The sequence below is a fragment of the Sapajus apella genome, unplaced genomic scaffold (assembly GCF_009761245.1).
Source record: "Sapajus apella isolate SASKATOON/1434 unplaced genomic scaffold, GSC_monkey_1.0 scaffold139, whole genome shotgun sequence".
Taxonomy (NCBI): domain Eukaryota; kingdom Metazoa; phylum Chordata; class Mammalia; order Primates; family Cebidae; genus Sapajus; species Sapajus apella.
In genome coordinates, this window is record NW_022437079.1 from 1675422 (window position 1) to 1698726 (window position 23305).

Below are 23305 nucleotides of genomic sequence, written 5' to 3' on the forward strand. Positions count from 1 at the left end.
TATGGCTCTTTAATCTCTGCATAGTCATTTTAATATGCATCCATGTTGTCACAGATGCCAATAGTTCATTCCTTTTTATTGCTGAGTAAAATTCCATTGTCCATATGAGTTTACTTCTTGTCTATCTAATCTATTTATTGATCTATTTGTCTACCTTTATGCCAATACCACACTGTTTTGATTACCGTAGCTTTATAATAAATCTTGAAATCATAGAGACCTGGTCCTCCAACTCCATTCTTTTTTAAAGCTGTATTGGCTATTGTAGGTCCTTTGCATTTCCAAGTGAATTTTATAAACATTTTTTTAATTTCTAGAAAAATACCTGCATAAGTAAAAGAAACATATATATATAAGCGACTGGTTTTTCACAAAGGAACAAAATATAACTCATTCAACAAATAGTGCCAGAAAAATTAGATTTCCATGTGCAAAAACGATGAACTTGGACCCATATCTCACACCACATACAAAAATCAACCCAAATGGATCACAGACCTAAATGTAAAACCAAAAGCTATAAAACTTCTAGAAGAAAAATGGACAAAATATTTATGACCTTGAATTAGGTAAAACTTTCTTAGATAAGACACCAAAAACACAATCTGTATGAAAGAACAAATTGATAAATTAGATTTCAAAAAAATTCAAAATTTCTGCTTTTTAAAAGATTCTGGTAAGAGAATAAAAAGATGACCCACAAACTGGAACAAAATCTTTGCAAAGCATATACTGTTAAAGGATGATCCAAAAGACAAAAAGACTCCCAAGACTCAACAATAGGAAAACAAATAGAATTGTTTAAATGAGCGAAAGATTTGAACAGACACTCCTTCAAAGATATGTGGACGTTAAGAAGCACATGAAAAGATGTTCAACATTTTTACTCATTAAAGATATCAAAATTGTTATCATAGTGAGATACTACCACACATCTAGAAGAATAGCTCAAATTAAAATGACAATAGCAAGTGCTGGCAAAGATATGAAGGAACTGGAACTCTCATACACTGCTGGTAGGAATGTAAAATGATACAACCATTTTGGAAAACAATTTTGTAGTTTCTTAGTTTCTTAAAAAATTAAATATATACCTACCATTTAATTCAGCCATCCCACTCCTAAGTATTTACAAAAGAAAAAAAAAGAAGCATATATCTGCACAAAACCTTGTATATAAATTGTAGTAGCTTTATTTGTAAAATTCCAAAACTGGCAACCACCCAACTGATCATCAGAAAGTGAGTGGATAAACAAATTGTATTATGATGTAATACTGCTCAGCAATAAAAAGAAAGGAACTAGGTATACATGAGACCACATGGGTGAATCTCTAAATGATTACACTAAGTGAAAGGGCCAGATGCAATGGAGTATATGCTGTAGAATTTCACTTATATAAAACTCTAGAAAATGCAAGTTAATATGTACTGACAAGAAGCAAATCAGTTGGTGCTGGGGATGAGATTCAAAGGGGACGTGCAGACTTTCAGTGGCAATGAGAATGTTCATTATCAATGAGAACACATGGACACAGGGAGGGGAACAACACATACTAGGGCCTGTTGGGGGCTAGGGGAGTGAGAGGAGGGAACTTAGAGGACAAGTCAATAGGTGCAGCAAACCATCATGGCACACGTAACCTATGTCGCAAACCTGCACATTCTGCACATGTATCCCGGAACTTAAAGTACACCAAGTTTAAAAGAAGAAAAAAAAAAAAACGAAGTGTTTATTTTCTTGATTGTGATGATGGTTCACAGTGTATACATATGTCAAAAGGATCAAATTGTACCTTATATGCGCGTGACTGGAAATCAATTATACCTCAGCAATGCTGCTCACAATAATATGTAAATAATTTTATTCCAAAACATGTATGAACTTAGAAACAATGGATAATTTCTTAGAATAATGCAACCTTCCAAATCTGACTCGAGAATAAATATGAAACCTGAATAGCTGGAGCGGTGGACGCTGTTTGGATGCTCCACACAGATTCCCTTTACCAGATAGCTCACTCATCCCCGGCTGCTCTGTTAACTGCTAAGTTTTTACAGCTTCCCCCTTCTCCTAAGAATTACCCTAAATCTGGGTCAGAAAAAAATAGCATCTTCTCCTCAGCCCACAGTCTATGACTGACTAAAGCAAGAATAAAAATAGGAGCCCCCGTGCAGTAAAGAGGGACGATCCGGCAGCGAGATGCCTTCTCTCTATGCGCCTCCTCTGGGAATCCAGCCAAAGCTAGACCTCACCTGAGATCACCTCTTTCTGGGCCTTTCCCTCTGCTCAATCCTGCCTCCCTATCTTCCTTAGAGGTTTTCCCTGAAGATCACTCCCTCAGTACAACATAGGAGCTCAAATCACTGTCTCAGGTTTTGGTTTCACTAAACCCAATGTAAGAACCCCTATCACCATTAAGTAAATGCAATTAGTATTTAAAGTCTGAAGCTCATGTACTTGATAAAAGAAAGGGCTCCGGACCCAGATTGCCAGACTGGGGAGTTCCAATCTCAAATTACTGCTTCCCAGCTGAGTAACTTCAGCCAGGCCACCTAATCCCTCTAAGCCTTGGTTTCCTCATTTGTGAATGAAGACAATAATTGTATCTATACACTATGCACATCCATGTATGAATGTGCATGCGTTAATGTATACACAGACACAGACACAGACTTACACACACACACACACACACACACACACACACACAGACTCACACACACACACACACACACACACACGCACACAGAGTCCCACCTGGTCCAGATGATTTTATCAGCAAGATCTACTTACAAGAAAAACCTATGAGTACACAATCAAGAAACATTTCATTCCAAACTTAAACATTTCCAGAGAATGTAAAATGAGGCATCATTTCCCAGTACATGTTATGAGGCTAATATAAACCTGATACCAAGCCAGACAAACAGTATAAAAAGGGAAGACGCTAGGCTAATCTCATTTATAAGCACAAATCCAAAAAATCATAATCAAAGTATTAGTTTTGCTTTATTCATTTTGGTTGTACATGTATGCTGTAAGGGCCCAATTTCATTTTTGTTTCATATGGAAAACAAATTTTCTCATCATCATTTATTGATCTGCAGTGCCACCGCTATCATACCTAAATTTTCCACCTATTCAAGGTTGTGTTCTAGGCTCTCTGTTCTGTTTTTGTCGTCAGTTTATCTATTATTGCATCTTATCACAGTATTTTAATTACTATAATTTTTTAAATCTTGTCATCTGATATGATAATCTTCCAAATATCATTACTATTTTTCAAAATTGTCTTAGCTATTTTCAGTTCTTTGCTCTTCTGTATGAATTATGGAATCATTTGTCATTTTTAATGAAAAGTCTCATGGATATTTTCATTGTAATCGCATTAAGGGAAATCAAGTTATGCTATCCTCCCAGCAATATCTGAGAGCGTGGGAAAAAGTATCATAGTCACAATAACATTTACTACCTAGTAATAGGATGAAAAAGAAATGTATGCAACAATCTCTATGAAGAAATCTAAATACTTTAACGAGGGATTAAAAATGAAGATGAACTCTGTAGAGTAAGAGTTTATGCTTCTGGATTGGAAGATTTGATATTTTTAAAAATGTTAATTAGTACCAAATAACTAAATGATATCATACAACACTAATCATAATCCCAGTACAATTTTAATACTTAATAAAATGGTTTCAAGAAATAATTTGTCCAGTGAAGCGAACTGAGAGGGGACTTGACCCACAATTTGTGAAAGCAAATTGAAACTCTACAATGATTTAAATGATGTGCTGTGATGCTGGTACAGAAAGACAAATACATCAGTGGAATGTCACAGAATGAAACAGAATGGGATGGAGGAGTTCAATAATTTTAAAATAAAGAATGTAGCATATTATAAAGATGACATTTCAAATCCGTGAGTGATATAAGGATGCTTTTGGCTTTAAGTAAACTGAAAACTAACTACAGCTATATTAAATGATACAAGAATATATTATCTCACATACAGGAAGCTCAGAGGTGGTGTGGGCTCCAGGCATTACATCATCAGATCCATTTCTCTGCTGGGCTCTTGGCTCTGCCTTCTTTATCTTTAGACTCTCCTCCCATTGTTACAAGATTGTCAAAGCAAACAAGCAAATAAATAAAGTGAGTATTTGGACATGTCCAGTAAAAGGATGTCCTTCAGTTACGGGATAAATGTCCTTTTATTCCCTCACTTGGTCTGACTTAGGTCCTGTACCCATCTCTGGATCTAAGGCATTGACAAGGGGAAAGCCATGTGCTGACTGGCTTATGCTGGAGCCCTTAACCAATCACAGGTAAGGAGAATGAAATTGCCATGACTAATTTAGAACAATCAGGACTCCTCTTTGAGCTGGGGATGGGGTCAGCTTCCTTTGCATCAAAAAAGCTGCAAAGTTATAAGGTGAACAAAATCAGGATCTGATAGGAAGGAGAAGGAGGAATCAAAGTGGGGAGACAACCAATATTGCCTACTGCAGCAAAACCAGGATTAACAACTTATTAAATTGTAATAGGATAATAAAAAATTAACTTAGACCGTTAATTCTCAGACAGCCTTTGTGTCCAAGGCCAGGAGTGTCTGTGATGCTGCCGGAGGAGAAAGATGGCTCCAGAAGGGAGCTCCAGGTGGATTTATGTCATTAGGCTGATATTTGGACAGGTTCACATTCTCAAGACTTCCACCTCTTCTATCTTTTCATTACTTCTTTCTCTTCTCTTCCACTTTCCTCCAATCCTCATGCATAAGGATTATCTTTTCCTTCATTGAGGACCATTAGATTTTCATTCTAGGATTTCAAAAGGCACCCTTCCACAATCTCTGCTAGATTGGATCACAGAATCACTTTTAGATTAGGAGTCCAGGTGAGAATCGTCAGACTCTTTTCCCTATGTTGCAGTCATGAGATATTGTTATAGCTATAAAACACTGGTCTCCTTTGATATCCGGAGGCCCATTTCTTATTTTTAGCATCCATCATCAGGCAAATTGTGTGATGCAGACCCTGTCCTTCCTACTGTATGCATGACATTTTGTAATCAGACTAGAGCAGACGGAGTGCTATGAATTTCTCTCTATCACCTTTGGATGTAGGTATGTCTGTGTTTTTAAATTTTCCTTAATAAAAGTAAAATTGATCCTAGGTTCATCTCCTTCTAACAAAGAAAGTCATCTCAGTCATCATGAACCTCGCCCCCCTCTGTTCTGTGGAGATCTTCAGCAGTTCATAGCATTCAAGTTCAGGGAGCCCTTTGATGTTCATGCTCACTAATAACCACGCTGATGTGTTCATTATCCAAGCAGTAGGGTTTCTTCAAGGCAGGTGACTCAGATGCCTTCCTGCCACACCTAACACAGCCCTGACTACCAAGAGGCACTGTACACCACTCCCTTCTAAGGTTTTCCTCTGAAAAGGGGCAGGTTCCACTCAAGGAACCCCGAACCTCCAAGCCTTTAGACAGACAGCCCTCCAAACAATTCCACGTTTGTTTTGTTTAATCATCATTAACACTTTTGTTTGGAATATTCAGATAAATTTCTGGTAAATGTAATTATAGAAATGGTATAATATGTAGAGCTTATTTGACAGAATTTTTTACTTGGGAATAATCTGAATTAGACTCTCAGGCCTCATAATCTCTGCTTAAAGGATTTGGAAACAATATGGACCTCTTTCCTAAAGTTAGAAGTGGGGGAACAAACTTCCTAAAACTAGTCTCTTTTTTTTTTAATTAACTGAGTTTATTTCAGTAGTCTAGGAGATAACCTGAGGGTAATCTCCAGATTACCTGTTCTGAATCGGAACAGTCCAGAGAATCAGGGAGTCTGAATAAAATTTGAAGTACAGGGTACAAAAATTTAAGAGACCAGAGAGACCATCGAACTAGTCCAGTTTATACGTGCTGTCCTGCCCTTGAATGAGAGCTCATGGAAATCAGCTTACATGAACACTTCTGAACTTTAGAAACAGGGCCAAGGGAGGGATATCCTCTGACCATACGTCCCTGCCACTAGCAGATGCCAGGTGCAGCCCTGGGGGTTGAGCAGCTGGGGCAAGTAAAGAAATTCCTCCCTTGGAGTGGCAATGCACCTCTCCTTTATTGGGATGTGCTTTTTTCTTCAACTAGGAGAGAGATCATAATGCTTGTGTGATTACAATCTAATTTTGTAAATTATGTGTTCATAAAACGTTGGGTGTTTAGTTGATGTTACTAGGCAGTCATGTCAATTCATCTTAAGGAAATGGTAATACGTATAATTGAGACTTCACTGAGAAAAAGTGGAAAATATGATGAAACGATTACAATATATCATTTATTGACGTATTAGAAACATCTAAATGGTGTCATTACATGGATTTTGATACATCTTTGAGCACATCACCAGCTTGAGACTAGGATGAAATTCTAGAGAATCAGTTCAAGCAGCACACAATACATCTGAGGCACCAACACACAGAAAAGAGGAAGGTCAGACACAGCCTGCATTTGCAAGGTACCATTTACTTAACGAAGTTTTAAGAGAATAGACAATGGGTTTCTTTCTTTCTTTTTTTTTTTTTTTTTTTTTTTTTTTTTTTTTTTTTTTTTTTTTTTCAGAAAAGAAAAAAAAAGGGCTTTGGAATGTCTAGAAATTAAACCAAAGGTCCAGACTTTAAGCTTTAGGTTCACATTCTGTAATATATTTTGATAAACAGTCCAGAAACTCTTAAGCAGTTGAATTATTGAAACTATAGTTTGCAGCTAACTTATGAGTGACTTCACCATTCCCAAAAGACAAGCTAACCTCTGATCTAGAAAGCATGTTTGAATCTAAAGTATACTTTTAAAAAGCATTCTTATGAAATTCATTGACATGGACAAAATCGCGTATTTATGCATAATCTATGAGAAAGTATTTTGGTTGTTGTACTGATATAGAACAGTCTAATTCCGCTAATGCATCATCAAGTAGTGATGAGTTAAGATACTATCCTAATGACTGCCTATTGAAAGGCTAATGCAAAGGTCACGACTGACTGATGCAGGCAATGAGTGGCATGAGAATACCTGATATGACACATTTGTGCGATGGACCGGCTGTCCTGAATGAGCAACTCATCATGTTTGGTGGTTCACCTAAGCTAATTACTATAAATGGACCACATTCACTACTTAGGCAAAATTGAGTTTCCAAATCTTAGCTAAAGGCTGAGGGGGAAAAAATGCTCCTATGGAATGCCTTGCTCTACCCACAGCTGGGTACTACTAGCAGATTAGTTTTAACTGACACTAACACCTGGAAAAGTATGTAAAATGGGTTCTCTCTCTCTCTCTCTCTCTCTCTCTCTGTGTGTGTGTGTGTGTGTGTGTGTGTGTGTGTGTGTGTTTGCATTTAATGAGCTGTTGAGAATGATGGGTGTCTGTATGATTCTCTCTTTCATGCATTGGAAAGTGGTTTCTTTGCCTGGGATTGTTTCTACTTGATAAAAACTATTAATGATTTAATGATTCTGAAAATAACAGAGTTGTCTGCACCAAACCAAGTTCATGAGCTGTAGATTTTGGCTAATTTATGTGCTTTCCTTATTTTCTTCCCTTCCTACAAAGTATGAGACCATTAGCCCTCATGTTTGACTGCATTTGCCAAGAATCCTGAAGGCCCACCACTAGTGTCGGTTAGTCGTCTTACTAAAGCACAACTTGAATTGTCTTAAGTTAACGGGAGAGCCTAGCTGGCCAGTCAGCACCCACATTTCCATACGGCTTTGTTGTTCTTAACATATGCCTACCATGCATTCAATAGGTCTAGCAGGTGAGAGCAACCGAGGTGATGCCCCAGGAGAAATCTGGCCATGTCTAGAGATACTTTTGGTTGTCACAGCTGGGGAGAGGGTGTTACTGCCACCTTGTGGGTGGAGGCCAGGGATGCTGCTAGATATCCTACAATGCACAGGACAGACAGCCCTCCAAACACACCCCCAAGCTTGTTTGTTTAACCATCATTACTTTTTTTGAATATTCAGATGAATTTCTAGCAACGGTAATTATTGAAAAATTGTATCATATGTAGATTTTATGTGGCAGAATTTTTTACTTTACGCATGAGTTTAGAGATCAGTACTTATACAAGTAACTGGGGATCTCATGGAGATACTTGAACTTTTCCAGGTAAACTTTATTCTATTTTGTGTAGTAGGTGTATTATTTGAGATATTGCTTCAGCAATCTCAAATAAATTGAAATTGCTTCTTAACCAGTGACTTCTATCTGTGCCGGGCACAATGGCAGGCACATTCATACACTGTGTCATTTAATTCTCACCACAACCCTGTACAGTGAAGCATTACTAATCCTATTTTACATATGAGGGGACAGAGATTCAGAAAAGTTAAGCTGCCTGCTCAAGGTCACACAGCTGGTAAATGGTAAGACTGGTATGCAAATCCAAATATGTCAAACTCAAAGCCCTTACGCTTCCCTCTACATGATGCTGTCCTCAGGAACTACTGAGCTTTTTAACTATAGAGCAAATAGATCTCAGCAGCAAGAGGGGAAACATAAATGGGAATAGCCAAAAATATATTCATCTAAGATGTGGCGACATTATACCAAATGTGTTAGGTTTCTACTTCCCTTCTTGGGTTTGCTCAAAGCAGCCTAAAAGGGCTGCACAGGTTATTTCTGCAAATCTCTTCTCACCTAGATAATTCAGGAAGAGAAGAAATCAGATTTTTCTTCAATTACCTAGATAACTGAAGGGAAAATGACAGTTTGCATCCACTAAAATCTTTAGGCTGAAAAATGAATGGTCCCCACTGCTTCTAACCTGAGAATCACCTACTTTACCTTTTAATCTATGCATACCCCATCCTCAGTTGTCCTTTGAGTTTTGAGAATAATCTAGAAATGCTTCTTATAGCCGTAATCTATAATTGTATAACATTCAACTCCAAGTTACTTAACCTTGACTGCTTTTCACAAGATTTCAACACAAGAGCCTGTGTCTGGGGAAAGTTTCATTCCCGGAGCAAGATTTGTCTCTAAGGCATCTGCTACCATGACATATCGTAATTCAGGGGCCACACGGATTGGCTATTTGGGTACTCAGAGTACATACAAATTAGTATGTGAACAGGGTATATCACTGGAGAGCTAAACAATTTTAACCACACCACGATTTACAGTTCCTTGAGAGTCAGAGCCAGGACCCACAGGCCAGAGCCTCTTCCATGGGGGAAATCTGCCTCTACTCCATCAGATAGAAGCCAGATACCCAGATTTAGTCACTGAAGGGTTGGTTTGGGGTTTTTGCACATTCTAACAAATGTTAAAGCCTCATTTTCTATGTAGGCACTTAATAGATTTATTACAAATGAAGTACTCCAAGTTGATTTACATTCTTGCTTTCTGTTGGTCTGATAGAAAATTACTGGTGTCCTCAGTTTAGAACACTGTACTCTCTGTTACCTTCAAACTCAAAGGCTTTCTTTCTTTGGAGAATTTTTAAAATTTTTATCTTCAAAACCCAATTATCCTGAGCTCTTTTCAAGTAGGCCTATAAAAACCCAGGGATTATTCTCAGAGGTGAAGCAGCAACCTGCTTTCATACCTTCTGAAGTGACCACACTTCAACATTAAGGAATGATCAGGAAGCAGTCTCATCCATAGCCCCTTCCGTAAACTACATAGATTTTTTTTTAAGCCTTTCTAAAACTTCTAGGTCATGATTTCTTCAAAATCAGACAGCTGCTTCATTTGTTCAATTTGCATAGAATGCCTTCTGAGGAGCTTCTTTTTACTTCTTAAGTCAACTCTCTTTGGTGAAGTTGGAGCAGCAGGAACCATAGATTTTAAGCCACTAGCAAGAGGGGAAGAAGATTTGCTGCTAGATCTAATATCCGGAATAGGTGGGTTCAGATTCACATTTAAAGGCGGCAGGAAGCCAGGCCTAGTTTGAGAAATGCGATCGAGGAGCAGAGTTCCAGATCCTCGTCGTTCTAGAAGATGTGGCGGCCTGCGGCGTGCTGAGCTGGGGGATGTGCTAGGCACGGCGTCCAGGGACTCCCGAGAGCCATGGAAAAGAGACAAATGCGAGCTGTTGAGCTTTTTTCTATCTAAAGGTCCTTTGCTGGATTCAAGGACAATGGGGTTGGGAGGGTCAGGCCCTGGCTGTGAATCTAAGTCGTAGAGGTCATTTTCCAGCCGTTTGAAGGAGGCTGGCTCCTTGAGAGCAGAGGGCCCTGACGGACCCATAGCACACTTCTCTTGGTCAACAGGGAGCGTTCCTCTCCTGGCCAGACGTGGATGGGGAGCCTGACCTTTTTCATAGGCTGCTTTCCAGGATGCCGGTGCTGAAGAGACTGGAATCTTTAGAACCTGCTCTGTGACTGTGTGAAAGAGGGTAGGGTCTTTGCTATCAATACTATTGGTTCTGGAGAGGGGCCCCCTTTTAGGGAAGGACACATCACTGATGCTCTTGATGACCTCGTTGTCTGTGCTGGCACTATGGGTCTCGTCCTGACGCGCCAAGACTGCCAGCACCGAGGGGGCAATCAGGCCCCAAGGTTCAGACTGGAGCCTCTTCAGTTGGGGCAAACGGGCCCTTTTGAGATTACTGACTTTCCTGGTCGGTGATCCAGGCTCATTAAGAGCCTTGGAGGTGTTGCAACTGCTTGGATGCCCTGCTTGGAGGCTGAAGAGGCGATCTTCCTTCTCAGCGGGTGGAGAGTCCAGGCCTGGGGCCTTCAGCTCTATGTCAGAGGGAGATGCACACAGTGGAGGCGACTGCCTGTCTTCTACTTTGGGTGAAGGCGGGACATTAAGATACTGTTTGGTGGTTTTGGTGCCTGAAGACGACTTATCTGTTGTGATAATAATCACCTCCTTCCCTTTGGCTTTGCAGGCATCGAGGAGATGTTTCAACGCGTCTTTGTCATCTGCATTTATTGCATAAACCAGAGCTGAAGCCCCAGTGCGATCCTCAAGGCTGGGGTCTGCTCCATTCTCCAGTAATAAGGAGACCACTTCTCCTCCAGCTCTTCTGATGCACGCATGGATGAGGGCGGTCTTGCCAGACTTATCTTGGATATTGGGGTCTGCCCTGTTGTCCAGCAGGTATTTCACCATCTTGGACTTGCTGATGCTTTGCTGGTCCACGTGCTTGGTGATGCACGCCACCATGAGAGCTGTTTCGCCTTTGTCATTGCTTTCGTTGATGTAAGCTCCCCCTTCCAAGAGCAGTCTGGCCAGCCTGAGCCTCCCCAGCCATACAGCCTTCAGCAAAGAGTTTCCATCAGTCCTCAGTTCAGTGTCATCATCCATCATATTGGCTACAGTTTAGAGTATCTGAGCCGCGGTAGCAATCAAACCTAGCAAAGGAAGAAGAGGGAACAAATGTTATATCTTTTTTTTTTTTTGGACAAGAAGTAAATTTATTGGTTCATATTATAAGGGGGCAGCACAGTGGAAGCCCTCATGAGTGCAGGGCCCGCCACTTGTCCAGAGGGCCACGATTGGGGATGTACTTAACCCCACAGCCATCTGGGATGAGCCGCTTCTCAGCCACCATGTCTTCAAATTCATCGGCATTGAACTTGGTGAAGCCCCACTTCTTTGAGATGTGGATCTTCTGGCGGCCAGGGAACTTGAACTTGGCCCTGCGCAGGGCCTCAATCACATGCTCCTTGTTCTGCAGCTTGGTGCGGATGGACATGATCACTTGTCCAATGTGAACCCTGGCCACAGTGCCCTGGGGCTTTCCAAAGGCACCTCGCATTCCTGTTTGGAGCCTACATTGGGGCAGTGCAAGGTCAGACACATGAACATACATCTGGAAGCCCTGTCTCCAAGGTCCCTTAGAGCAACCCATACAAGAAACAGGCTGCATACACTACCAAGGAAGCTGCTGTTTGCAGCCATTGCACACTGGGCCCCTAAAATGTTATATCTTTTACAGCAGATCTGTGTAGCATGGTTATTACATGGTCTGGGTACAATCATATTCCAACCTGATCCCTATTTACATTGACTTGGCCAACTTATCTAACATTGCTGAGTAGTTTCTGCATCTGTAATGAGTGTGTCGGGGTCGGGGAAGGGATAGTACTAACCTAGCTCATAGGGTCATTGTGAAGACTCTTTAAGAGAGTGTGTACAAAACACTCACATGAAAAGCACTTAACATAATGCCTAGCATAGAGTAAATACTTGTTTAAATGCAAGATGTTATTGTGTTGACTGCACAGCACTTATCACAAATGTAGAACTCTGCATTCCTTAGAAAAATATTTGCGATTATTTTCTTCAGCGCTGTATCCTCAGCATTGAGCAGTGATTCACATGTAATGAATAGGTGCCTCATAAATAATTGTTTAATGTGTTGTTATCGGTGTGCCTCAGAAAGACTATTAGGAAACACATCAGAATGTTGATCCTTATTCTGGGCAGTGGGATGATGAGTGGTTTCATATTTTTCTTTTTGCAGTTTTCCCAAAATAAATATGTGTTATTATTGCAATGGGGGTTGAGGGGGCGGGAAGTGAAACCAATTGTAAAACAGAGTCACTCTCGTTATCCCTCTCCAGGTTGTAGTCCTCACTTTTCCAGCAGGTGTCAGAATTTGTGTTCTCCTTATTCAGAATAATGCCATGCTATGTTCTTCCCTCTGATTGAACTGATAGGAGGCAGAGAATGGAGGGGGGATTGCATTTTTGCTCACAAATGTTAGGAAATACAGCTCAGACCAAAGCTTTCTCAGCTGAGGTTTGTCAAACCTCAGTTTTCTGTTTTGATTCTTTTGCCAGTTCCCTAATTCCTGTACTCAAAATCTCCAACCTATGTGTTGCTTGAGAGGCCCTTCATAAATAAGGAGAGATGGGCATCCCAGTCTTGATGCCCTGCCAGCCCATGGGTACCACACTGGCCGTGTCTCTGCCAGCACAACCCCGTCACATAGACTTTTTGTGCCTTGAGGCTCCTCATGAGCAGATGGCTCATGTGGTCTACCTGCCACAATGCCCGAGTTTCCTCCTCATCTGATTCACATCATTCTTTCTCTTACTCTATTCTCCTAAGCAGTTATTTTATATTACTCTGTTAAGTTAGAAGGCAAAAGATTTTCTTGGTTGAAATTGAAAGATATATATACATCCCTTTGAACAACTTAATACATGAATAGATATTGCTATTTTTAAAAAACCAAGCTACCAAGCTACATGTAGGTATATAAAGAGTAAGAGGTCTTCTTTATTCATCTCCCATTCCTCCTTGAAGTCACTCTCCCCCCTCTTCAGAAGTAACCATGGTTAAGAGTCTAGTGTGTATCTTTCTGCTTCTTCAAATGCATTGTTCTGATAACTATGTGAGTCTGCTGTTCTTGTGTTTTGTGTTCTGCTGGATTTCCTGCCAATCTACCATAATCCGAGGGCACTGTGTGTTTATTAAATACATTGACAACAAGTCTCCATTTCTGTCTCTCCATCTCCTTCCCCTCTTCTCCTTCACTCTCCTACTGATCTGTGTGTGCTTGTGTGTGATGCTCTTTCTCTTTCCTCTCTTTCTGTCAATTTCAATCATTTTATTCCTTTGTGGTTCTACGTACCATTGTTGTGTTAAAGCCCTAGGCATCAATAAGCTTGTCAGTCTCTGAACTCTGCAGAATTGAAGAATTTCCAAGGACTAGATAAATGAGTGGAATTTCCAGAGAAAACATGCTTCTTTCCATTTCGTCAAAGGGGTCCTTCTTCTCCTGGCCTCAGCCTACCTCTCTAGACTCATTCCCTGCCCCTCCAGTCATCTTCACATTCTATCTTCAAATCTCCTTCTCAATGCACCACTCTTCCTGTGTGCTTCCTCTTGGCACTGTTCATGTTTCTAACTCTAAGGCCTCGCTGCTCTTCTTTAATTATTCATCATCCCCCAAACTTCAGCTCAAATGTTACTTCCTTTGTGCTCAAGAGGAAAATCACTCAAGATCAAAGAGGGAGGGCTGAGTAAAATTACAGTGACTCATCCTCAGACTATATAAAGAACTCCTACAAATCACTTCCTCCAAAAGAGGATACACAAATGACCAATAAACACATAAAAAGATACTCAGCCCCATTAGCACTCAAGGAAAATCAAATTAAAGCAAAACAAAATACCATTTTAGAATAGCTAAAATTAGACAGACTGACAATACCAAGAGGAATGCAGACAGGAAGCAACAGGAACCTGTTGGGAGTATAAATAAATTGAACTAAACTGAACTCTGACACAGTAATTCCATACCTAGGTTTATACCTGTGGTAGTTTGCAAATGATGGCCACAAGGTCCTCCCATCCTGCACGTACATTAGGAGTCAGCCTTGTGACTTGCTTTCACCTATAAAATGTAACATTGTGTGACTTTCAAGACAAAGCCTGAGTACAGCTTGCAGCTTCCAAGTTTGCTGCCTTGGAACCCAGCTGCTGTGTAAAGACATCTGGAGTACCCACCAGGAAGGGCACATGAAGTTTTAGCTGATAGCTCCAACCAACTGCAAGAATGTGAGTGACACAGTCTCAGCCCAGCCAGCCCCAGCCAGCCCCTAGAGGATTGCGACTGCATTAGGGAGCCCAGGTGAGACCAGCGGAAGAAACACCCAGACCCTGGGCCAAGCATAGAAAAGAATAAACTAATATGTGTACCAAAAGACATCAGCAGCACTATTCATAAAAGACAAAAACTGGAAACAACCGATCAGGAAGAAAATAGGCTGGGCATGGGGACTCGCAAGTCTAATCCCAGCACTTAGGGAGAATCTTTTGAGACCAGTAGTTTGAGACTAGCCAAGGCAACATAGTGACACCCTGCCTCTAAAAAAGAAAAAGCTGGGTGTGATGGCTTGCACCTATAGGCCTGGCTACTCAGGAGGCTGAGGCAGATGGATTGCTTGAGCCCAGGAGTTCAAGGCTGCAGTGAACTATGATCACAGCAATGCAGTCCAGCCTGAGTGACAGAGTGAGACTCCATCTCTTTTTTTTTTTTCCCCATTTATTTATTTTATTGCATTTTAGGTTTTGGGGTACATGTGAAGAACATGCAAAATTGTTGCATAGGAACACACGTGGCAGTGTGATTCGCTGCCTTCCTCCATCTCTTAAAAAAGAAGAAGAAAATAAAGAAAATGTAGTATATTCGTACTCTGGAATATCATACACCATATTGTACATGCTCTGTCTCTTTTTCTCTTACACACCTGCAAGCACACACATAAATATGCAAAACTAGATACCACAACCCCTGTGTTCCTTAATACTTTGCAGCTTTCTTTGAATATCAATCTTGTTAATCACCTGGGTCAGCCCCCTCCATAGAACCTTGTACCCCTCAAGGGAGAAGTACTGTCCTTTCTCCCTTTTCAGCTGTGTGACAATTAAAAAGTAGGCTAAAGGAAAAGATGGAGAAAAGGAGGAAAAGAAGGTGAGAAGGAGGATGGATGGATAATCGGGTTACATTTTACGTTGTGTGCAGTGCAAATCGCTTATCTCTAGTCTAGCTCAAAGTCAAGACAGGGAGGAAGAGAAGCAGGAAGGGAGGCAAAGAAGAAAGGAAGGGAGGAAAGAACATGGTGTATGCAGAAGAATGCTTCTCTCCCTTCAGCTGGAATCAGTGGTCGCCTCCTCTGCTATGCTCAGGTCTTGTCCCTATTTCCATTCTTGCCCTTCAGCACCTAAGGAGGCAGCAGGTTGGAGATAAGGCAGCTGAGTTCTTTTCTGTGGTCTGAAATATCTATATCTAGCCCACCAACAGTTATAATATTCTGTGTGCTCAGAGACTTGTTTTGCAAGTTGTCTATAACCATTTTTTCACTGTGGGCCTCCCAACTGAAATTCCTTAAATGATGAAATGCAGGAGCTTTGTCTGAGGACAGAATCAGGTGCTTACCTCACTTGTAGCCCAGATAAAAATGTGCGGGGCTAACGTGAACTGTTAGCATGCTGCAATAATCCTACACTTTTCATTTTAAGAATAAAATGTGCCCTGTGTCTAAGAATAAAATAAGAATAAACCCCTGTGTTTAAGAATAAAATGTGCCACTGTGCCACTTGGCAGGGCACAGTGGTTCACGGCTGTAATCCCAGCATTTGGGAGGGTGAGACAGGTGGATCACCTCAGGTCAGGAGTCCAAGACCAGCTTGGCCAACATAGTGAAACCCCATCTCTACTAAAAATATAAAAATTAGCCAGACGTGGTAGCGCATGCTTATAATCTCAGCTACTCAGAAGGCTGAGGCAGGAGAATTGCTTGAACCTGGGAGGTGGAGGTTGCAGTGAGCTGAGATCACCCCATTGCACTCCAGCCTGGGTGACAAGAATGAAACTCTGTCTCAAAACAAACAAACAAACAAAAAGAATACTTGGCTTAAAAGACTGGCGTTTACATAGCCACAGTGGACAATAGCCTCACAAATTACGGCAGACTAAATTCTTGCATCAGCCCAGATTTACATAGCCACATCTACTTTGCCTGTCTTGGGTGTACCACACTTACCTTGCTTTCTTGCCTGAGTGGGCTTAGCAAAGTCCAAACTTTTCCCACAGTTTTAGTGTCAGGCCATTGCTGCTGTTGTCTGCTACAAATAGTGGACCCCTACACCTGGTTTCTGCTGACCAGAAGAAACTGACTCTGGCCTGACTTTCTCCAGCAGTTGCCTGGAAAAACTAGGTCATTCAACCAAGAAGTAGGAGGGAGTTAACCCTTTGTAGAACAGATGTTGACCAGCAGGAAATAGAGGATGGGAAAGAGATGTCACGTGAACGCTTCTCCCTCTCCTCACCCAACTGCCTGTTCCAGAATGCAATTGATGATACAATTTCCATACGGTGGAATAATCAGTGCATTTGTCATGAAGCTGTGTCTAGCTCAATAATGTATCCCCTTGTGTTTGCTTTTCCTCCTCCCTTGCATACTCTTTATTTTTCTTCATTCCTATTCCCCAGGGTTTAAGCCCAATAATATGCATGTTTTTGCTCCAGACTGAGGTTAACTGCCGCCCCTGAACCATGAAATGCCCCTTTCATGAAGGTTTTCCTACCGTTTCACAGATGAGGAAACTAAAGCCAAGAGTGATGAAGTGGCTTGCCCATGGTCATTCAGGGATCAATGTGTGACTCTGACAATCTCTCACAAGCTGCAGTGACGCTTTCTTTCTGATATTATCTCTGCCTTCCCTGACACACAGAGTGAGGCTGACGGTTTATATTATTTGACTTGCCCCATGTACAAGACTGACTTAAACTTGGGTGGATTTTGAAATTGAGATGAGAAACACCAGTTATGCTGGGCTGTTTGTAGGGCACTCTGGATGTAAGAGCTGCCTTTGTGGGTTTGCCACAAGTGCAGAGAAGCCGAAAAGATGACACACAGAGGAAGAAGAATGAAGTAAACACACTGAGAAGCTGAGACAAGCGGCAGGGAAAGAGCACTTTTCCTCTCTTCTCAAGTTTCAACTGTCTTTGGAGTCCATGAACACCTTAGAAGCGCTCTAATAAATTAGCATGTTTTTGTTTCCGGTGGCTTGAATTAACTTCTGTTACTTACAACCAAGTAAACCTTGACTAAAACAATGGCATTACTTGTGCATTCATTCATTCATGATCAAACATGTATTAACGATCTACTCGCTTATTCATTCATGATCAAACATATATTGACTACTCCACGTTAGGTGTTAAGGATAAAGAGATGTATAAAATTCAGGAATGGTTGCTAAGGTATTTACAATTTAGAAGGAAGGCAGACGTATGTTTTAACGATAGTAATAAACATTTGTGGTATGCTTGCCACATGCCAAGCAATGTGCTGAACACTTTATATGCATTATGTCATTTAATCCTTACAGCAATACTATGAGGTGGGTACTATTATTATCTCTATTTTATCAAAAATGAAACTGAGTCTCAGGAAGGTAGTCACTTACCCCAGATCACCCAGGCAATCTGTTGTGGAGCTGGAATTCAGATCCAGGCAGTCTAACTCCAAAGACCGTGTTCTTAGCCTCTGCGTGACATAATTGTAGTGCAAAGTAATAAGTCCCAGAATGGAAGACAAATATGTAACAGGGAGACATGAGTGCCAGGAGGGACTCAGAGTGCAGATTAGGAAAGGACTCACAAAAAGAATAAAATTGAGGCAGCACTTGAAAAACATGAGTGGAAATTTGTTGAACCAAAAGAGGGAAGCCATTACATTCAGGGGTAAGCACAAGTTCAAAGGCGGAAGGTAGCAGAACATGGACATTTCAAGAACTTGACGATTGGTGCATGGTGGTGGTGGGAAGTGCATTGATGAAGCAAGCAAATATGAGGGGGTCTAGAGAGATCAGATTCAAAGTTCTGATCTTGCAGCCTGTCCTCCAGTCTGACATTTGTTATGTGGAAACAGGAAACCAGTACAGAATTTTAAGGAAGAGAATGATCATTGACCACAATGTGGGGGATAAATTGGGAGGCTGGGGGGTCTCCTAGGAGCCTCTGATAGAGGAAGAGCTTCAGAAACGGCACAGCAGGGAGATAGAGGAAGAGTCAAGCTGAAGAGATGTTTGCAAGGTAGAACTGAATACTGGTCCATTGGACGAAAGTGTCAACAAAATCTCATTTACCTTAATTTGAAAATGTATCTCCTTTTGTGCATCACAGTGAATAAATATTAAGAACACCTATTATTGGAAATATTAGATGATTTACAGGATCTCTAAGCTTGTTGGAGAGAAAAGAAGCAATCTGGGTTGACAAAAGCTGACGCGTTCCTAGAATGTGGAAACCCCACCCACTTTGAAAGGCTTCTCTGGGGAGAATATTTTTGTCTTAAAAAATTAGCAAATATAAAGTGGTTTCTTTTTCATGTTTCATAAGAAGAGTAAACTGAGAAGTGAGCAAATTTTGCCTGGTTCCTCCCTTGCTGTCCTCCCCCTCTCTCCCCACCCCCTGCCCCCCAACCCTTACCATCCCTTTCACCTCTCTGGGCTGTTTTCTGCCGGACTCATTTTTATTTTAATGGTGGCCAATGTATTTTACAAGGGCACAGGGGCTGGAGGAGAAATGCTGAAGGATAAAATATTACCAGTGTCAAAAATTAAAATGATGTCTTCTTTTATGGAGGCAACAAGTAGACGGAAGTGTTTGGTATCTTTGTCCTGAAGTCCTTTGATTATTTTACTGTCCCTAAAACTAAGATCGTCTTATATTTTTTAAGCTGAGAGAAGCCATCTTGTCCAATCTTCCCTGTTTAGAGACAGGGATTGAAGCTTTTATCTTTTTGAATCCGGGATCTTTCACTTCGATGCCTTCTTGAATCTTTGGTCTGAGTTGTTTAGGCCAAGATTACATATTGAAGGTCTGACGGCCAATTTATCCCACAGCCATGTCTTGCTTGGCTGGCGCTGTGTTTTAAATTTTCTTTGAATGTTTTAAGATGGATTATTCACTGTTCAGTTTGAAAATTCACTGACCTGTCATACTCTGCAGTCTTATGATTGGCCTGATTCATACCTTCAGGTTACTTAACTGGCCTGTGTAGGGATGCGGGCTTGTGTATAAAAGTAAAATACATGATATATAAAGTCATGATGCTGGGGTTTTGTCCTTCCTGTGACTTCCTAGCTGCTTATCTCTTCCGAGTTGTTAGAAAGCCGAAGTAAGCTAATTGGTGTAGACCTTTATGTAAACTTTAAAGTATGGTGTGCTTTATAAATTAAACGTGAGCCATTATAAATTATGTAACTAACAATTACCTTAGTGCAGATACAATGTCACACACTTTATTTCCCCTTCTTTGAGTCACACTGACATTGGATTTCCAATTAAACATTCCTTGTTTGTCGCAGTGAAGATCTCCCAGAGGGTAAGGGAAGGAATTATACAAAAAAGAAGGGTCTACAGACTTTTGCCAACACCTTCAAAGTTCCTAGACCTCTGAGAAAGAGCTTGGATATACACTTTCTAGTGCCTAGAGATCAGAGCAAGTTTCTAGGACTTTATAATATAAGTACTTTGTAATCATTTTATCTGTGGTTATAGCCTCAATCTTGTTTCACCTCTGTTTTCTTGAGTACTTCTAATATATGCAAAGCTGACATCTTGTGGATCCTTATAAATTGCTTTAAAGTCTTTGTGGAACAAAGCAGAATATGATCAATAAACATTTATGAGATTGATCCATATGAAGTTGCTGTTTCAAAATGGTTTTAAAAATCATCAATGTCACATATTTAAAGTACTTGTCTAAATACATTTTAGTGCTGTAACTGCCCCATAATCCAAGCTCCTGAGGATATGCCAGTCCATGTGGAAGGATTATAAGCTAGAGAGGTGGAAGACCTGGATTCTAATCCCATCTCTGCTACTAAGTACCTGAGTAATTTCGGGCAAGCATCATTTTGCCAAACGAGTAGAATAACACCAGTCTTGCCTACCTTACAAGATTGTTATAAGGATCAAATGATAGGCAATATATCCACACTCTCTATAAAGTCCTGTTAAAAAATCTAAGAGGCTATTACACACCGAACTAAGCTCATCCAGAATTCCTGCCACTGAGCCCCTCTCTCTGCCTGGCCCCCTCGGTGTGTGCTGAGGGAAGTGTTCACGACCAATTCTCCTTCTCTTCTGTTACCTGCTCCCTCCTTTCAATCTCTAACACCCAACACAATTCCCAGTTTGCCAGTCTTTCCACAGACATGGTCTCCTTGGCCAACCTCCCCTGGCACTTCTGCAAGGAAAGCATTATCAAGTATTTATAGATACTTAGAATCTGAAGTTCAGACACATTTAGTAATTTTGTCTAAGGGCACAGATTGGTAAGCGCTACAGCTTTGATTTAAACTCTGTTCCTCTGATCCCAAGTTCAGGGCTATTTCACGCAGGGATTCCACTCAAGCAAATCTTCCCACCACTGCAATGTGGCAGAGTGGAAGAGCGCAGCCATTGCTAGTTCCATAAACCTGGACAAGTTACTCGGCCGCTCTTGCTTCAGTTTCCTCATCTGTAAAATGGGGATAATCATAGGACACAAATTTGTGGTGCACTGGCTTAGCACGGCACCTTGGCACATGGTAAGCGCTTAATAAATGCTAGATTTTTTGAGAAGTTTGGGTACACCTTCCGAAACCCAGGGAGGCCACACCGCTTGGCTGTGGTTTTCGCGGAAGCTTGGGAGATGTCTTTACACTCCGCCTCTTCCTTCTGCAGTCACGGGAAGCAGTTCGAAGCAGATCAGAAGTCGAACACGTTTGCTTTTGCGATTCGAGAGCCCTTTCTGGCGCGGAGCTGGGGGCGGCGTTAGGTAGCCGCCCTGGACTGAGAGCGGCGGTGGCCCGAGGCCAGGGCACCTGGCGGCTCCGCGCTCGCTGCGCGCCTGGGGCGGCCGGGCTCTGTCCGAGGTGCTGAACTCCGGGCTCCGGCCGCGCGGGCGCAGAGTGCCGCCGTCCATTACTGCCGGTGCCTGCGGGCATCTTCCAGGCCGAGCGAGCGGGTCAGGTGAGACCAGGGCGGTAAGTGTTTCTCCCATCATTTCTCAGAAATGCTTAGATGCCTACTTCTTACAATTTCGTGCGCATCGTCAGGATCATAACCTCTCACCACCAGTTCCTCACAGGTTTCTGCAAAAATTTACGACCTTTCTCCCCCCTTCAGTCCCTGCAAAAATCCAGACACCTATCACCCAGCCCCGCTCCGCAACCATTTCCTACAAAAATCCAGGCCCCTACGCATCTCGTCCCCACGCGTCAATGCAGAAATAAAAAAATGTTAAATCCGCCTTCCATTCCCGTCTCCCACAATTTCCTGTGATAAAAGCAAGCTCTCTCCTACCAGTCCCCCACTCCTGCCTGTGGCTAAACAGCATGGACTGACTTCTCGGGAGCTCGAGGTCCCACCCAGGAGACCAGTGGAGACCACTGGGGTGCGCTTACCTGGTGGGGACAATCGCCGAGCGAGGCAACCTGGATCCAGGCTACGGGTAGTGTCATTATTATTCCCAAAGCGAAATCAGGGGGCGGCCCACACCCCTACCCGCAGCTGCGGGCTGGCTGCCAGAGGGCACTGCCAGACTGAACTAGCCCCGGGAGCTGGGGCTACCCCAGGCCCCGCGGGTCCTGTCGAGTCACTTGCCCAGAACTTCTTCAAGGTTCGTGAATAAAACCTCTGCGTCAGTTCCTTCATATCAGTCCACCGCTCCTCTAAGTTGCGGTGGGAACAGGGGAGTTTGGGGGTTGGTTTTGTTTGGGTTTAAGAGAAAGAAAGAAGCATGAAAGAAAGACAGAAATCGCCCGGGTTCCGCGCCGCGGGTGTGCAGGTCTCCTGCGCAGCCCCAGCCCTCCGGCTTGGTCTTCGGCTGGCTGTGCTGGCTGACGACGCGCTGCTGCCCGCTGGCGCCGAGAGCAGCTCTCCAGCCGCGACGGGCGAGGGTTGTGTGGGTGTGCGAGCTGCGAGGAAGGAGGAAGGGGGAAGGAGGAAGGAGGGGGCCGCGGGGGTGGGAAGCGCCTACCTGCAGCCGCGGCGCCCGCAGCCCCGCCCCCTCGACCCAGGTCTTGGAGCTCTGACTCGCTCAGCAACTTAGCCGGGGGCTCTGGACCCCCAAGCGTGAGCGCAGAGCAGGCGCAGCCACCCCTGGGGTCCGGAGAAGTGAGAGGACGCTCCCAAAGCCTGACGTTGCAGGTCTCAGACCCTGGCAGGGATTTGAACTCGAGTGTCCTTTGTTCTTGATGCGGCCCTGCCCTCCTCGGCTTTCCAGGACACACGCGCTAGAATCTCAGGCTGTCTGTCCACAGTGTGGGAAAGAGAGGGAGAGAGGAGGGTGCCAGTGTGATCCTCAAGACTGGGTGGGGCACAGTCTGATGATCAGGGCTGGTTCCACGGCCGTTGGATTTCATTCCAAAGCCATGCTTTACCCCACCGGCCACCTATTCCCTGGCCTCCTGTGCAGTCGTTCGTGGACAATCTTTGTTTCCTTTTTATAAAGTGGTTAATAGTTGCTGTATATGATTGAAAGCATAGGGCACTGTATTTAGAAAGTAAATGACTCATCCTTGTAATCCCAGCACTTTGGGAGGCCAAGGCAGGAGGATCTTTGGAGGCCAGGAATTCAAAACCAGCCTGGGCAACATAATGACACTTACCAAAAAAATAGTCTGTCCAATAAATAAATAAAACTAAAAACCTTTACAAAAAAAAAAAAAAAAAAAAAAGAGAGTGCCCTCTCCTTCCAGAGGTAACCAGCATTTTTGTCTAGATACATGTTTCTAGACACAGGGGTTCTATTTGCCT

At 42.4% G+C, this 23305-nt stretch overlaps 2 protein-coding genes, 1 long non-coding RNA gene and 1 pseudogene across 3 annotated transcripts in view; 1 reads left to right on the plus strand and 3 right to left on the minus strand.

Annotated features, from left to right (window-relative positions):
• Nucleotides 1-6322: 6322 nt before the first annotated feature.
• On the minus strand, nt 6323-23099 carry ANKRD34C (ankyrin repeat domain 34C). Its single transcript, XM_032263846.1, has 2 exons — nt 21952-23099; nt 6323-11384 (listed from the first exon to the last, which is right to left on the minus strand). Exon 2 carries the CDS (start codon nt 11338-11340, stop codon nt 9733-9735), a length of 1608 nt encoding a protein of 535 aa, XP_032119737.1. The 5' UTR covers nt 11341-11384; nt 21952-23099; the 3' UTR covers nt 6323-9732.
• Nucleotides 11420-11944, minus strand: LOC116540359 (60S ribosomal protein L10-like). The gene has a single exon (XM_032263848.1). The coding sequence runs from the start codon at nt 11900-11902 to the stop codon at nt 11489-11491; it is 414 nt and encodes a 137-aa protein (XP_032119739.1). The 5' UTR covers nt 11903-11944; the 3' UTR covers nt 11420-11488.
• LOC116540423 lies at nt 11853-11974 on the minus strand (annotated as a pseudogene).
• Nucleotides 21151-23305, plus strand: part of LOC116540361 — a 37202-nt gene continuing 35047 nt past the window's right edge. The window contains exon 1 of the long non-coding RNA XR_004264404.1: nt 21151-21531. This is a non-coding gene — a long non-coding RNA (uncharacterized LOC116540361). The remainder of the gene's footprint in view (nt 21532-23305) is intronic.

What these genes read in the sequence shown, in the direction of transcription:
- ANKRD34C (XM_032263846.1), bottom strand. Translation starts at nt 11,340, where the DNA reads ATGATGGATGATGACACTGAACTGAGGACTGATGGAAACTCTTTGCTG.
- LOC116540359 (XM_032263848.1), bottom strand. Translation starts at nt 11,902, where the DNA reads ATGCAGCCTGTTTCTTGTATGGGTTGCTCTAAGGGACCTTGGAGACAG.